Source organism: Lepidochelys kempii, chromosome 20 (genome assembly GCF_965140265.1).
Source record: "Lepidochelys kempii isolate rLepKem1 chromosome 20, rLepKem1.hap2, whole genome shotgun sequence".
Taxonomy (NCBI): Eukaryota; Metazoa; Chordata; order Testudines; family Cheloniidae; genus Lepidochelys; species Lepidochelys kempii.
The window spans coordinates 20,466,387-20,481,751 of record NC_133275.1 but is presented as its reverse complement, the minus strand read 5'-3'; the positions used below and the strand labels follow the sequence as shown (position 1 = coordinate 20,481,751).

At 48.9% G+C, this 15,365-nt stretch overlaps 1 protein-coding gene across 1 annotated transcript in view; it reads left to right on the top strand.

Annotated features, from left to right (window-relative positions):
- The first annotated feature begins 335 nt into the window (after nucleotides 1–335).
- Nucleotides 336–15,365, top strand: part of LOC140901068 (uncharacterized) — a 64,584-nt gene continuing 49,554 nt past the window's right edge. The window contains exons 1-8 of the mRNA XM_073319225.1: nucleotides 336–395; nucleotides 2,996–3,073; nucleotides 9,048–10,277; nucleotides 11,858–11,934; nucleotides 12,287–12,376; nucleotides 12,912–13,092; nucleotides 14,071–14,187; nucleotides 15,088–15,287. Coding sequence (XP_073175326.1) covers nucleotides 365–395; nucleotides 2,996–3,073; nucleotides 9,048–10,277; nucleotides 11,858–11,934; nucleotides 12,287–12,376; nucleotides 12,912–13,092; nucleotides 14,071–14,187; nucleotides 15,088–15,287 — 2,004 coding nt within the window. The 5' untranslated portion in view covers nucleotides 336–364. The remainder of the gene's footprint in view (nucleotides 396–2,995; nucleotides 3,074–9,047; nucleotides 10,278–11,857; nucleotides 11,935–12,286; nucleotides 12,377–12,911; nucleotides 13,093–14,070; nucleotides 14,188–15,087; nucleotides 15,288–15,365) is intronic.

Here is a 15,365-nt window from a genome sequence, read left to right as displayed (position 1 = left end):
GCTGTGTGAGCTGTGTGTCCTGAAGACAGGCTGCTCCCAGAAAGGAGACTTCCCCAGAGTCCTGACTGGTTTCGTAGGGAGCAGTTCCAGAGCATCGCCTAGGGACTCTGTGACAGGCACCTAGCACACTTCAGGGGTTGGGGAAGATAATAAATAATAAAGGGCCCATCCCCTTAGTGGGATCAGCTGCTGACTTCCTTGAGGTGAACTTGGCCCAAAGACTCTGTTTCCAGACACCAGAGATAAGGGGAGTAAAGAGGAAGTTGCTGTGAGCGAGTTTGTGTCAGTTCTGCTTGTGGGTTTGTTTTGGGTTAATAAGGAAGGTGCCAGGGTCAGAATCCCAGAGCTTGTCTTCTGAGCAGCCATGGCACGCCGAGGCTTCGCGTTTCCTCCAAGTAAGTAGAACCGAGTTAGTGATGACAGAGCCGTGGTGTTTGGGAGAGTGTGGCAGGGAAGCCGCTATCCGCTGAATAGCTGGGAGTAGCCAGCTGGCAACTTATTGGAGATGCCAGGGAGGGGAAGTTAGAAGGGTTCTGTCCTGAAGTACTTCGGAGGTTCCCTGGCCTATCAGGGTACATCTACACAGCCTGTGGCAGGGACCCTCCAAGCCCACCTTGACAGACTCAGGCTTTTGCTACCATGATAAAAAGAGCGGTGTAGTCAGCACTTTTAAGTTGTGGTTTGGACCAGCTGAGGCCCATTCCTTTCCCTAGACTTCAGAGCCTGACCTCCAGTCCAAGCCACCCGCAACTTAGAAGCTCTGTGTACTCAGCTACTTTTAGCACAGGAGCCCGAGCCCGAGTCTGTCGAGCTGGGTTCTGAGCCCTGCTGCTGCAGTCTGCTGCGCGGTGTAGATGTACATTCTGTTACCAGCTGGGCTTCACAGGTGGACAGAGAGCAGCTGCAGCACCAACTCTTGGCTAAACAGATTAGCAAGATACATGCTCTCCTGCAAGCTTACGGTGCATCTTGCCCCTCTCTAGGGCATGTGTTTGTTTCCTTGCTGAGCATTGGGCATGCTGACCCATGAGGAACAGATGGGAGAAGGTTATATCTGACAGAACCCAAATGACAAGGGCAAAGGGGGAAAGCCCTGTGTGGTGATTGTAAAAAGAAAAGGAGTACTTGTGGCACCTTAGAGACTAACCAATTTATTAGAGCATAAGCTTTCGTGAGCTACAGCTCACTTCATCAGATGCATATCGTGGAAACTGCAGCAGGCTTTATATATACACAGAGAATATGAACCAATACCTCCTCCCACCCCACTGTCCTGCTGGCAATAGCTTATCTAAAGTGATCATCAGGTGGGCCATTTCCAGCACAAATCCAGGTTTTCTCACCCTCCACCCCCCCACACAAATTCACTCTCCTGCTGGTGATAGCCCATCCAAAGTGACAACGCTTTATACAATGTGCATGACAATCAAGTTGAGCTATTTCCTGCACAAATCCAGGTTTTCTCACATCCCCCCCACCCCCATACACACACAAACTCACTCTCCTGCTGGTAATAGTTCATCCAAACTGACCACTCTTCAAGTTTAAATCCAAGTTAAACCAGAACATCTGGGGGGGGGGTAGGAAAAAACAAGAGGAAACAGGCTACCTTGCATAATGACTTAGCCACTCCCAGTCTCTATTTAAGCCTAAATTAATAGTATCCAATTTGCAAATGAATTCCAATTCAGCAGTTTCTCGCTGGAGTCTGGATTTGAAGTTTTTTTGTTTTAAGATAGCGACCTTCATGTCTGTGATTGCGTGACCAGAGAGATTGAAGTGTTCTCCGACTGGTTTATGAATGTTATATGGTGATTGTGTGAATTTTGGTAATGATTTATGATTCCTGTGCATGCTTCAGTTTCCCTCCGGCCTTTGCATTTCTGTGCATTGAGCGTAAAGGGATATGATGTGGTATTTGACTCAACAGTCTGGCTGGAGACCAGAGTCATTAACAAACTAAGTAAAGAAAATTTACACCTGTGAATGGAGGGTCTGGAAAAGACAGCGGAAACCCCAGTGGCCAGGACATTCACTCCTTGTGATCAACAGCTGAGAGGAAGGAGATTTCCTGGAGGCTTGCAGGGCAGCAAACCAAATGCACTGTGCGGGAGAACAAAGGGGAAAGGTGACAGGTGGCTGGGTTTAGAGCTGAGCTTTCAGAGACACAGGAAACACACCTGGAACTAAAGGAACAGAGACGGTGAGAAAGTGCCAAGACGGTTTGTTCCTACAGCAGCCTGACTCATGGGAGCTCTGGCATTGGTCAGCATGGACCATGTCTTAACCTGTGCCTCTCTATGCTACAGTAAGGACTGTTGGATTCTGTAGGCCAGGTGGCTAATACATTCTTAGCTTGTTTTGAAAAGGCTGCCTGGCATTACTGAAAATACTCACTGAGAGCATTGTTCCCTGAAGGAGTACAGAACAAACCTCCCACTGGAGTCTGGCTCTGCTGGACTTACTACTGGGAGCCATGGAAAATGATGGGGATTGCTGGCACCCAAAGGCCTAGTTTTCGAGGCCACAGGTCTGCCCCTGTGGAACTGTGTGGGTCCTTGGGGCCCAGCACATTACAGGGATCTCTCCAAAGGGACTGGTTACAGGCTGTGTCATAGACCAGACCCTGTGACTCCATGACACCCTGCCCCAGGCCATTGAGAAGCTACTCAGACTCCAGCCTCCCAGCTGCCTCCTACAGGGCATCAGAGGGTGAGACTAGAATGGAAAAATCCAGTTTCTACCTTCCATTCTCCCCACATCAATGAGGTCCAGTGCCCTGATCCTATTTCTGATCTCCTAAGTCCCAGGATAAATTCAGGATTACGCCAATAAAAGTAAATCAATGGAGTCATTCCAAATTGACACCAGTGTAACTGAGATTAGGTTCAGACTCATACAAAGGTGCTTAGACTCCTTTATTTAGTAATGTCTCCCTGTGTTATTTGCTGCCATATCTTAGATTTTAAACAAATTTTGTTCATCTTCTCTCAAGTGTTTTTCCTCCTTGGACTGTTCTGGTTTCTACCACCAGCAAGCACCCAGATGACAAACAGAATTGGTAAATTCTCAGGTAAGTGAAACATAATGCCTTGTGTACATTGGTGAGGCCTCATCTGGAGTACTGTGTCCAGTTTTGGGCCCCACACTCCAAGAAGGATGTGGATAAATTGGAGAGAGTCCAGCGAAGGGCAACAAAAATGATTAGGGGTCTAGAACACATGACTTATGAGGAGAGGCTGAGGGAGCTGGGATTGTTTAGTCTGCAGAAGAGAAGAATGAGGGGGGATTTGATAGCTGCTTTCAACTACCTGAAAGGGGGTTCCAAAGAGGATGGCTCTAGACTGTTCTCAATGGTAGCAGATGACAGAACGAGGAGTAATGGTCTCAAGTTGCAGTGGGGGAGGTTTAGATTGGATATTAGGAAAACCTTTTTCACTATGAGGGTGGTGAAACACTGGAATGCGTTACCTAGGGAGGTGGTAGAATCTCCTTCCTTAGAGGTTTTTAAGGTCAGGCTTGATAAAGCCCTGGCTGGGATGATTTAACTGGGAATTGGTCCTGCTTCGAGCAGGGGGTTGGACTAGATGACCTCCTGAGGTCCCTTCCAACCCTGATATTCTATGATTCTATGATTCTATGTGTAACGTTTCTGTGCCCATAATAAGTGAGTATCATATAGAGTGTCTGTCATGAAGCTGGTATTGGCTTGGCAGCTCTCAGCAGCATTCTCTGGAGTCTAATGTGGGGGTTCACTGCATCTGGGTCATTAGGCGCAGCGGAATGCCCAGAGGGGTGGGTCCACCTCAGGTTCTAAACAGGCCCTGAAGGGAAAACCCAGAATTTTGAGAACAGGGAAGATTGGGTGTTAGGGATAATTCCTCCTTCTCTGTGTTCGTTTATTCATTCACTCCCTCTTTCTCCCTCTGTCACTCCTTAGGGTATTCTAGTTTTAGTCTGCTCACACTCTGTCCCATGGTGGACAAGAACCTCTTTCTGCTTCCATGTCCCACTGAGAGGTCTTTTAATAGTGTCACTAGGCCATACTGAAAAGCCATAGGTGGGCCCAGAAAGCGGTAGCTGGTGACTTCCTATACTGGACTGCAGTCCCTGGAAGTCTGTCAGAAAGGAGCGAGGGAGAATGAAGTAGCAGTAACTCTGGATCTGTCGTTTTGGCAGCTTCCTCTTTAAGGAGCTGTGAGTATTACAGAATTGCAAATGAAAATTGAGATCCTGATCAATTTCATGTAGAAACTAGAAGCGCTGGGAAATTCTTATTGCCAAGAAGGCCAGTGGCACATTGGGCTGTATTAGTGGGAGCAGTGCCAGCAGATTGAGCGAAGTGATTATTCCCCTCTATTCAGCACTGGTGAGGCCACACATAGAATCATAGAATATCAGGGTTGGAAGGGACCTCAGGAGGTCATCTAGTCCAACGTCCTGCTCAGAGCAGGACCTAATCCCCAACTAAATCATCCCAGCCAGGGTTTTGTCAAGCCTGACCTTAAAAATCTCTAAGGAAGGAGATTCCACCACCTCCCTAGGTAACGCATTGCAGTGCTTCACCACTCTCCTAGTGAAACAGTGTTTCCTAATATCCAACCTACACCTCCCCCACTGCAACCTGAGACCATTACTCCTCATTCTGTCATCTGGTACCACTGAGAACAGTCTAGATCCATCCTCTTTGGAACCCCCTTTCAGGTAGTTGAAAGCAAATCCCCCCTCATTCTTCTCTTCTGCAGACTAAATAATCCCAGTTCCCTCAGCCTCTCCTCATAAATCACGTGCTCCAGCCCCCTAATCATCTTTGTTGCCCTCCGCTGGACTCTTTCCAATTTTTCGACATCCTTCTTGTAGTGTGGGGTCCAAAACTGGACACAGTACTCCAGATGAGGTCTCACCAATGCCGAATGGAGGGGACCGATCATGTCCCTCGATCTGCTGGTAATGCTCCTACTTATACAGCCCAAAATGCCGTTAGCCTTCTTGGCAACAAGGGCACAATGTTGACTCGTATAAAGCTTCTCATCCACCGTAACCCCTCAGTTCTTTTCTGCAGAACTGCTGCCTAGCCGCTCAGGCCCTAGTCTGTAGGGGTGCATGGGATTCTTCCGTCCTAAGTGCAGGACTCTGCACTTGTCCTTGTTGAACCTCATCAGATTTCTTCTGGCCCAATCCTCTATTTTGTCTAGATCCCTCTGTATCCTATCCCTATCCTTCAGCATATCTACCACTCCTCCCAGTTTAGTGTCATCTGCAAACTTGCTGAGGGTGCAATTCACGCCATCCTCCAGGTCGTTAATGAAGATATTGAACAAAACCAGCCCCAGGACCGACTCTTGGGGCACTGTGCTTGATACCGGCTGCCAGCTAGACTTGGAGCCATTTATCACTACTTGTTGAGCCCAAGGATCTAGCCAGCTTTCTATCCATCTTATAGTCCATTCATTCAGCCCATACTTCTTTAACTTGCTGGCAAGAATACTGTGCGATACCATATCAAAAACTTTGCTAAAGTCAAGGAATAACACTTGGAGTATTGCAAACAGTTTTGGTCCCCCCACTACAGAAGGGATGTGGACACATTGAAGAGAGTTGAGTGCAGGGCAATGAAAATGATTAGGGGGCTGGGGCACATGACTTACGAGGAGAGGCTGAGGGAACTGGGGTTAATTTAGTCTGTAGAAGAGAAGAGTGTGTGGGGGGATTTGATAACAGCCTTCAACTACTTGAAGGGGGGTTCCAAAGAGGATGGAGCTCGGCTGCTCTCTGTGATGGTAGATGACAGGAAAAGGAGCAACCATCTCAAGTTGCAGTGGGGGAGGTATATGTTGGATGTTAGAAAACACTATTTCACCAGGAGGGTGGTGAAGCACTGGAATGGGTTCCCTAGGGAGGTGGTGGAATCTCCATCCTTAGAGGTTTTTAAGGCCTGGCTTGACAAGCCCTGGCTGGGATAGTTTAGTTGGTGTTGGTCCTGCTTTGAGCAGGGGATTGGTCTAGCCCTGTGCTTCTCAAGCTATCTGATGTGGGGGACCAGCAATTTTTTTTTCCAATGTGCGCGCAGACTGGCAGCCGATGGCTTGCAGACCAGCGCCGGTCCACGGACCACCACTTTGAGTAGCACTGGTCTAGATGACCTCCTGAGGTCTCTTCCAACCCTAATATTCTATGATTCTATGATCCTACAAATGGAGCTAAATCCTGAGAGGCATTGAGGACCGGCAGCCAGGGCCGGCCCTAGACTAAATTGTGTGCATCCCCTTCCATTTGTTAAACCTTTATATACCTTATTTTTGATTGCATTTGTAGTCCATTTCATGACTTTGATGCATTATTTGTATGCATGATTTATCTCTGTCTGATAAGATTAACGGTTGATACTAGGGTTGCCAGGCATCCGGTTTTCAACTGAAATGCCCAGTCGAAAATGGGCCCTGGCGGCTCCGGACAGCACCACTCACCGGGTCATTAAAAGTCAGGTCGGTGGTGCAGTGAGGCTATGGCAGGCTCCCTGCCTACCCTGGCTTTACGTAGCTCCCTGGAAGCAGCCAGCACGTCCAGCCCCTAGGCTCAGCGGTGATCAGAGAAGCTCCAAGTGCTGCCGCTGCTCCCAGGGCCAGCTCCGCAGCTCCCATTGGCTGGGAACTGTGGCCAATGGGAGCTGTGGAGACAGCGCCTGTGGGCATGGGCAGTGCACACTACACAGAGCCACCTGGCTGCTCCTCTGCCTAGGGGGCAGAACATGCTGGCCACTTCTGGGAGCAGTGTGGAGCTAGGGCAGGAAGGGAGCCTGCCTTAGCCCCGCTGCGCCACCGACTGGGAGCTGCCTGAGGTAAGTGCCGCCCAGCCAGAGCCCCCACCCTGAACCCCCTACCCTAGGTTGGAACCGCATCCTGCACCCAAACCCCCTCCCAGACCCCACACCCCTACTTGTACTCCAACTCCCTGCCGCAGGTCAGAACCCAATTCTGCACCCTAATTCCCTCCCAGACCCTGCACCCTCACCTGCATCCCAAATCCTTGCCCCAGGTTGGAACCCCCTCCCACATCCAAACTCCATCCCAGAGCACGCACCCCCAGATAGAGCTCTCACCCCCTCCCACAACTCAACCCTCTGCCCCAGCCTAGTGAAAGTGAGGGAGGGAGGCAGAGAGTGACCAATGGAGGTAGGGAGGCTGGAATGAGTGGAGGGCAGGGCCTTGGGGAAGTGGCGGGGCTTGGGGAAGGGGGCAGGGGCCAGGGTGTTTGGTTTTGTGCAATCAGAAAGTTGCCAAGCAGGTGCTGCCCTGCTCCGTGTATAGTCACAAGGGCATGGCTGACAACATTCTAGGAGGCTGGAGGAAAATGTAGTTCTCAGAAAATCTGGAAGGTTCCATGAGATCCTATAAAGGTCCAGAACATTCTAGGAGGCTAGTGAAAAATGAATCCATATATGAAATACCTGAAACATTTTACTTCAAACATTCTGTTTTCCCTTTTGTCGCTAACAACCAAAACAGCACCCCGAGCCCGGGGCCCCCCAAACCTGGCGCCACCGGTGGTTGCCTGGGTCACCTGCCCCTAAATCCAGCCCTGCCGCCAGCTCCCATTCAGGCTAAGAATGATGGGCCTCATTCTCTTCTCACGTACATCAATGTAAATCAGGAGAAATGCACTGAAATCAATGGAGGTCATATGGTGTAAGGGACAGGAGAAGGAAGCCCAGCATTTCACAATATCTCCCCTCACTGATCGTATTAAAGGGCCTGAAGCTAGACAGTCAGATTCTCAGCTAGTGGAAATTTGAGAAGCTATAACACATTTGGCCTTAATTTTCTTTCCACTCAGGGCAGAGAGAGAGCTCTGGGAGTGAGGATAAAATGTTTATTGAGGGATATGATGTTTCTGGATCTCTCTATAAAGAGCCAAGTGGGATGTCAGCTGGGGGGTAATGGGCAGAATCCTCATGTTTTGTAAATCAGCAAAGGTCTGTTTGTAGTCAGTGGTGCTACACTGATTTACACTATTTGAAGATCTGGCCCTATATAATTAAAAGAGAAATAAAAGAAACTTATTAAATTAAAGTTTTATTTAACTTTTTAAATCGTAATTTTATTTATCTGTTTCTTATGTGTGTTTAATAAAGAATTCTCTCTCTTTCTGTGTGTGTATATACATATATATATATATATATATATATATATTTAACAGTGGTGGTTACAAAAGGAGACCATGCCAGTGATAATTTGACACAAGACCCCAAATCACACATATGTGTTTAATGTTGTAATAGTACAAAGGGGTTTTATTACTACTGTACCCCAATAGGTCCAAGGCACCTACCCTTCTCAACACAACAGACTAAGGTTCTATTCCCAATGCTGAGAAGGATTGTAGGTTTTAATGCTTAGAGCACAAGAGACTGAGAGTCAGGAAACCTGGGTTGTATTCTTATTCTACTGCTGATTTGTGGGGTTACTTTGAGCAAGCTCCTAACCCTCTCTGTGCCTTAATTTCCCCCTCAGTGCAATGGGGACAGTAATATTGACCCATCTCCTGGTGGGACTGAGAATTTTTTAAAGTGTTTTGAGCTTAGACAGGAGGTGCTAGGGGAGGGCAAACAATTATTCTTAGAACTGAGTCCAAATCATTAAGTGTGCATCTGGATCTGACATTTTTCTGTGTTTCCATGAGTGTTTGGATACAGGATTCTGGTTCTCAACAATTATAGAGATCAGGGACAATCATGGAGTTCTGATCCAGATTGGAACGTTCCCCGAAGTCGTGTTTGGTTCCAAGGTCTTTGTTGGGTTCTAAGCTGTCTAAGTTGCGCTTGTTTATTATTTAAAATAATGTTTACTATTGATAAAAATTATTTTCATTTAGATTACAAATATAATGGGGAAAATTTCTAGCTGCATTAAGATTTTCAAGTTCCTTTTCTTTTTTACTGGGCCTTAATTTTTGGCCTGAACAAAGTTGATCCAGTCCCTTTTACTCTATCCACCTCTTGACAGTGTCTCTCTCCACCTCTAACATTTTATTGCTATTTTTCCTTGCAGGCACATGTCAGACTGAGACTCTGGGAAGAGAATTCATCACCTCCTACATGGAGGACTGTGGGAACTCGAGTCAATTTGAAGTGCAAATTACTGGTTACTTTGCCTTCACTTCAGTGTCTGTTTCCATCTCCAATTACACGGGTGATGGGGCAAGGTTTGAGAATAAGACTATGGTAAATCAGGGAGAGATGGTGCCGGTCAGGCTACCAGAGTCAGTGGGAGTTAAGGGCAGTACCAAGTTCTCCAAGGTGGTCCTAGTCAAGGCTGACAAAGATATCTCGGTAGTGTCTGTCAGCAACAAACATGTGAGCCCTGAGACCACTGTGCTGTATCCTGTCTCCAGCTTGGGAAATGAACACTACGTAGTGACTCCCTTCACGGAATCCTTCAAGAGTTATCCAGAGTTCTCTATTATAACGTACCAGGAGCCCAACTCCGTGGAGGTCCATGTGAAAGGCAAGTTACATTACCTAACACAGGTCTACTCCACTGGCAACAAACTGGGAATTAAGCTCCCCAGTTTCCAAGGCATCCAGTTACAAGGCATAGAAGATCTGTCTGGCACCAGGATTGTCTCAGAAAAGCCAGTGGCCGTCTTGGTTGGCCAGGTGTGTTTTTGTAATAGCACAAAATGCAAGCACGTCTTTGAGCAGCTCCTACCAGTCTGCAGCTGGGGTACAACATACATCATTCCTCCCTTACCCTGGCAGAAAGTAGATGACATAGTCTATATCACTGCTTCCCAGAGCACGACTGTGATGTATCAACGAGGGGACAAGCAAGAGAATGTTACTCTAACAGGAGGCAATGTACTCCAACTTCCTGTCGAGCCCTCAATCTCACTCTACATCTCTGCTAACGTGGGCATCCAGGTGGTGTTCTACAGCCTGGGCGCAGCTATCCCTAATTCCTCCCACGCCTTCCTGATGAATGTTCCAGATGTTGCCAGTTACTGCCTGATGTATTCTATAAATGAGCAGGAGGGCTTCAAGAACTTTGCCTTGATGGTGGCCAATAGATCAGAGACTGGCGCCATCATCTTAGACAATCAGCCTCTAAAGGATGTGAAGTGGAACCCAGTCCCTGGCACTGAGTTCGTTTGGGGCATGCGTACGCTTGGACCTGCCATGAGATCCCATGCTGTGGAACATGCCAGCTCTCCATTCGCACTCCTGAGTGTTGGCACTGCTCCCATGGACAGCTATGGGACTCCAGGTTCCTGCAGGAAGGGTGAGTAGCCTGGGTTTTAAATCTATTTTGACCACAGTTTCTGTGCATGATGCAAAGAAAACAGTGTCACAATCGGGGAGGCAACCATGGGCCTGGTGTAAAGTCTGTTGATTTTGATGGGGCTCCATTGAGTTACACCAGCTGAGAATTTGGCCCAGCATGCCATCCTAGGCCACCACTAGCCACAGTTACTCAGGCTGTGTCCATACTACAGAAGCTACAGCAGCAGGTACGGCGCTGCAGATGTGCCTCTGAAGCACTGTCGTGTAGACACTTGGTACAGCGATGGAAGGGGTTTTTCTGTCACTGTAGTGAATCCACCCCGCCGCGAGCTGGTATCTGGGTTGACAGAAGAATTCTTTTGTCAACCTAGTGGTGTCGACACTGGGCTTTGGACGCCTTAACTACGTCTCTCAGGGGTGTGCATTTTTCACACCGCTGAGTGACATAGCTAGATGTACCTAAGTTTTAGGCGTAGTCCAGGCCTAAGATTGTACCTGTGTTGCTAGCTGTACTCAACTAGTTTCCGCCCAGCTCATGTAGTTAGGCAGCTGCTCGCCAGCTGGTCTGAATTGGTTTAAGGACCATTGCACTTTTCCTCCTACACTTGGTTGTGATGCCCTCTGGTACCCAAGGGAATTTTGTGCCTGATTCTTACTTATGCCACTCCTGTGCTTGCACTGGGGAAGACTATAGAAGACTTCTTCTCTTGTCCTAGCTACCACCTCTGAGAGGCGGATTTACTACAGCAATGGAAGAACCCTTCCATCACCATCGTCAGTGTCTACACTACAGTGACACAGCTGCAGCTGCACCACTTTAGCGTTCCTAGTGTAGACATACCTTGATGAGAGTTAGGCCTTTTAGAAGTACAAGAGCAGGGTTAGAACAGTTCTTGGGAAGGGAAACTTCTTGAGTATTGATGTAACAACTGTCTTCTTGGTAACCCCAAGGATCAAACCCAGGACCTTTTAACTCCATGACCCACTCCTGATTGAGCTAAGAGACAAACTCCCATAGCTAGGAGCTGTAGCAGAACCAGACCTTTGGTGGAGCAGCCCCAGAGGACACATAAGACACACTGATCAATGAGACACACAGACAAAGCTTAAGTGAGTATTAACCAGGTGATGTGTGGACACACACCAGGCTTTTAGGGCTGAATGTATTGCTAACTGATCATAAACTCAGTTGAAAGTTGTCAGACAGGGCTAAAGGGATCAATGGAGCTAAAGGAAGAAAACACCTTCAGGAGATCATCAACTTTGTATTCTGGAAGGAAGAAAGGATGGCCTTTGTGGTTAAAATGTTAGGCTGGGACTCAATTGATCAAGCTTCCATTCCCAGCTCCGTCATAGAGTTCGTGTGAGTGTGGTCTTAGGTGTGTCACTTTGGCCAAGATTTTCAAAATTGCCTTGTGATTTTGGTTGCCTAACCTGACACCTTAAAGGGTGAGTGCTCAGCACTTTTGAAAGTCAGGGCCCTTTTAAGATGTCTGAAATCACGAGACACTTTTGAAAACCTTAGCCCTGCAGATGTTGACTTGATGTAATTGTCCGTGCCTCTCTTTGTGTTGCTAGATGTTACCTTTAAATGCCAGACTGAGACTCAACAGATAAGAGAGCAGTTGAAGAAGTGCAGAGATGTCTTTCAGCAGGTATGTGTAAGGGGTTTATTTGGGCTTTGAGGGTTTTCACAAAGAGTACACAGAAAACTTTGAGCCTGAGGATTCTCTGCTTATCCAAGGTTTACCACTGACTTCAGTGGGAGCAGAATCAGTCCAACACAAAGTGCTTTTGAAAACTCAACCTTCAATACTATGTGAAATATCAGCATGTCTGTGGGCTTCAGCACACTTAGCCTTAACATGTATAATCTGTGGACATTGTAGTGGGACAGCCAGCCAATCACAGGTCAAAGCAAGATCACGATGAGGAACCATTTACCTTAATTTTGGGTGGCCTTTCCATGCTTGTAGAAATAACCCATTTCCTCTGATTGTTCTGCAGGGCAACACCAGTGAATTTTGCTCCTTCATGAATTCAACCTTAGTGAATTTGGAGTCCATGTGTGCAGAGGGCAGAGCAGCATCGCTGGAGGTTAGAGGTTCTGCCCCTACGTGGGTGGACGCTCCATGGCCAAATGCCCTGCGCATTGGTATAGCCCTCTCACTTTGGGGGAAATTGTAGCTGCTCTTCAGAAAAGGGGTGTGTGTGCGCATGTGCATGATCTCTAGCTGAAGTGGCAGGGGATCTGGGTTCTGTCCCCACTGGTCCTAGGAAGATCCAAATTGCTTCCGGGGGCAACACAGAGAGAACGGAGATGTCTGCTGATTGGTTGTAATGTTCTCTGGCACCTACACTGAAGGGACCAGGGATGAGGAGCGAATGACACACGGTGTTAGACGTACCCTGGCTTCAGGTTACTGTGAAGTCCTGAGCAAGCCTCAGTAGCCTCACTCGCTCAGTAAAGGGCTCCCTCTTTGAGAAAGCTGCAGTCCCTCTGAGTGGGAAGGTCACTATGAACCCGTATGTCCCTAAGAGGGTCATTGTTCCCCTGGGAGTCTGAAGAATGTGTCTCATGAACCACTGAAATCCTCCGTCCTTCTCAGGGTGTTTCCTTTCCCAATCCCAGGAAGTTGCTCGCCCCTTTGGTTCCTTGCTGAATAGCTCCTTCCTCAGTGCTGGTGGGACTGAGAGCAAGAGGGAGGTGGCCTCTGCCGTGACCTTCCTCCTGCAGAGTGTGGAATTGGCTGCACTGACGGTTGCTTTGCGGTCTCCGGAGAATAAGACGAATGTGACAACAGAGTTTATGGGTGAGGAGGATGAGAGGCTCCCACATCGCCTTGTGGCAGCTGTGAGATGGGGGTTATACTCTTTTCAGTGCAGAACACCACTGCAGCCTCACTGCCCCTCCCTCAGGGTTTAAAACCCAGCCCTGGGCGGCAGCTGAATGAGCCACTGAGGGAGGTTAACCATGGAGAGAAACTAGCCCCAGGCCCCTCCCTCTCTGCCCAAGGCCCATCCCCTCCTCTTCCATCCCCCATCTTCCACTAGAGCCCAGAGAAACCTGCCTCGCACCCCGCACTACCCCAGACCCAGAGCGTCAGATGGGTACTGCAGCCAGAGAACCCCCAGCCCTAGAGTGCTGGGCAGCCGGAGCATCCCCAACTCCAGTGCCCGGCAGATGGGCAGACAGCATGACGTGGCATGGCCCCAGCCCCAGCGCCCCCAGCCCTGGGCCTTGTGAGCACCTGCCTGCCCCAGCCTGCCTGCCCCAGCCTCTCAGCCATGGAAGAGTCAGAAGGGAACTGGAAGCAGGCAGGAGGGAGCCTGGGGGCAAAGCATGGGCTGGGCCATGCCAGGCTGTTTAGGGAGGCACAGCCTTCCCCGGCCTATGCTACCCACCACCCATAAACCCAGCCCTGGCGCTTTGCAGCAATGGCAGCTGCCTGAGAGGGGTTTAAAAGCAATGCCAATCTCCTGTCGCCACAGGCAGCTGCCATTAGTTCCTCCTTTCACTCCCTGCCCCAGCAATACCCCTTCTTGCTGCTTCCCCTGCTAAAGTGCAGAGGTGAGGCAGCAGGGAGAAGTTGCCTTCTGCCTCTTGGCACAGTGGCATCTTCATGGGGGCGCAGGCATGATGGATCACAGAAGGTCAGCAAGAGGGGCTCAGGGAAACACAGAAAGATGGAGGTGAGGAGGAAGGGGGAGGGGTGGTGGGATTCAGAGATAGTGGAGCTCCAAACCTGCCTTGCCCTTGCAGCAAGAAGCATTGCCATTTCTCTCTCCAGCTATTGAGATGCTCCTCGTCCGAGCTGCAAGTTGCCGTGATGAGGTCTTCAGGCTGAGAGGTCAGGAGGAGACAATGGACGTTCACTGCAATGCTGTCACCAGAGCAGCCACAGAAGGTACCATCCTGGTGCTTCCCAGGCACTCACCCCTTTAGACACCAAACCCCGGCCCTAGTTCTCCCCTTCCTCTCGCCCCACACTGGCTTGCTTGCCTTTGTTATCCTGACACTAGTGTGGACCTTGTTGGCTGAGCCAGTGTTTCTCAGGCCGTTGAGCTGTGCAGAGCCCTTCATTCCTGGCTGTCCCTCAGCATGAAAACCAACCCATGTGGGGCAGGGAGGAGAGAGAAGCTTTGATGGGCATATGAATTGGTCCAGAGAATGGAAAGATCAGAGATCCGTTGGCCCAACACATGATGTCCTGATGATGAGCCCAGCTAGGCCCCAGGTTGACGTGTGTGACTTCCTGGAATGGAACCAGATAATATTGACCAATTTTACTCCAATTTTCAGGCCAGTATGACGTAACTGGGACTGGTTCTTAATTCTTTAGCCCCAGTGAAAGCTCCTCACTAACCAACCTCGCAGTCTCTCCTAACCAAGAAAAACTATGGCTTCACCTCAGTGCCTTTCACCTAGGGCTGTGTACCGAGCTGGATAAGGTGCAGTATGGGGGTATGATTTCTAAAGAGCACTAACTAACTGTGCATTAATTGGTCCGTATAGACCCTACTAGTGTGCACTAAAGGTTCCCTAGTGTGCTTTAATGTACGTTAGTGCACTTTAGGAATCACACTCCCATCGTGCACGCCAGATGTTTCCAACACAGAAGTGCTTCTGTGGAAGAAGAGGAAGGAGGCAACATATTCGAGTGGTTAAAGCTCAAAATGCTAGCCAGGACTCCTGGGTTCTTTTCCCAGCTCTGCCCCAGACTCGCTGTGACCTTTGGCACCTGGCTTGCTCTTTCTTTGTCTCAGTGTCCCTGTCTCTATGATGAGGCATCATTTCATGTTTTCAGATCCTTGGGCTGTTGCTTTTATTTCTTACTCCACCTTGGACTCCATCATTAACACGACATTACTTGATGAGGGAGATCTAATGGCTGATGAGAAAATGAGGAATTTTCACCTGAATTCCAGGGTGGTGAGTGGGGCTATCGGAGATGGGAGGCCCATGTACCTCTCCAGACCTGTGAATTTCACCCTGCACCATAGACAGGTGAGTGTAGATCTTTTTACTTTGCTGTGTGCCCAGGACTCCAGGACTCCGGGACACAGACAGGGGTAAGGGGGCCAA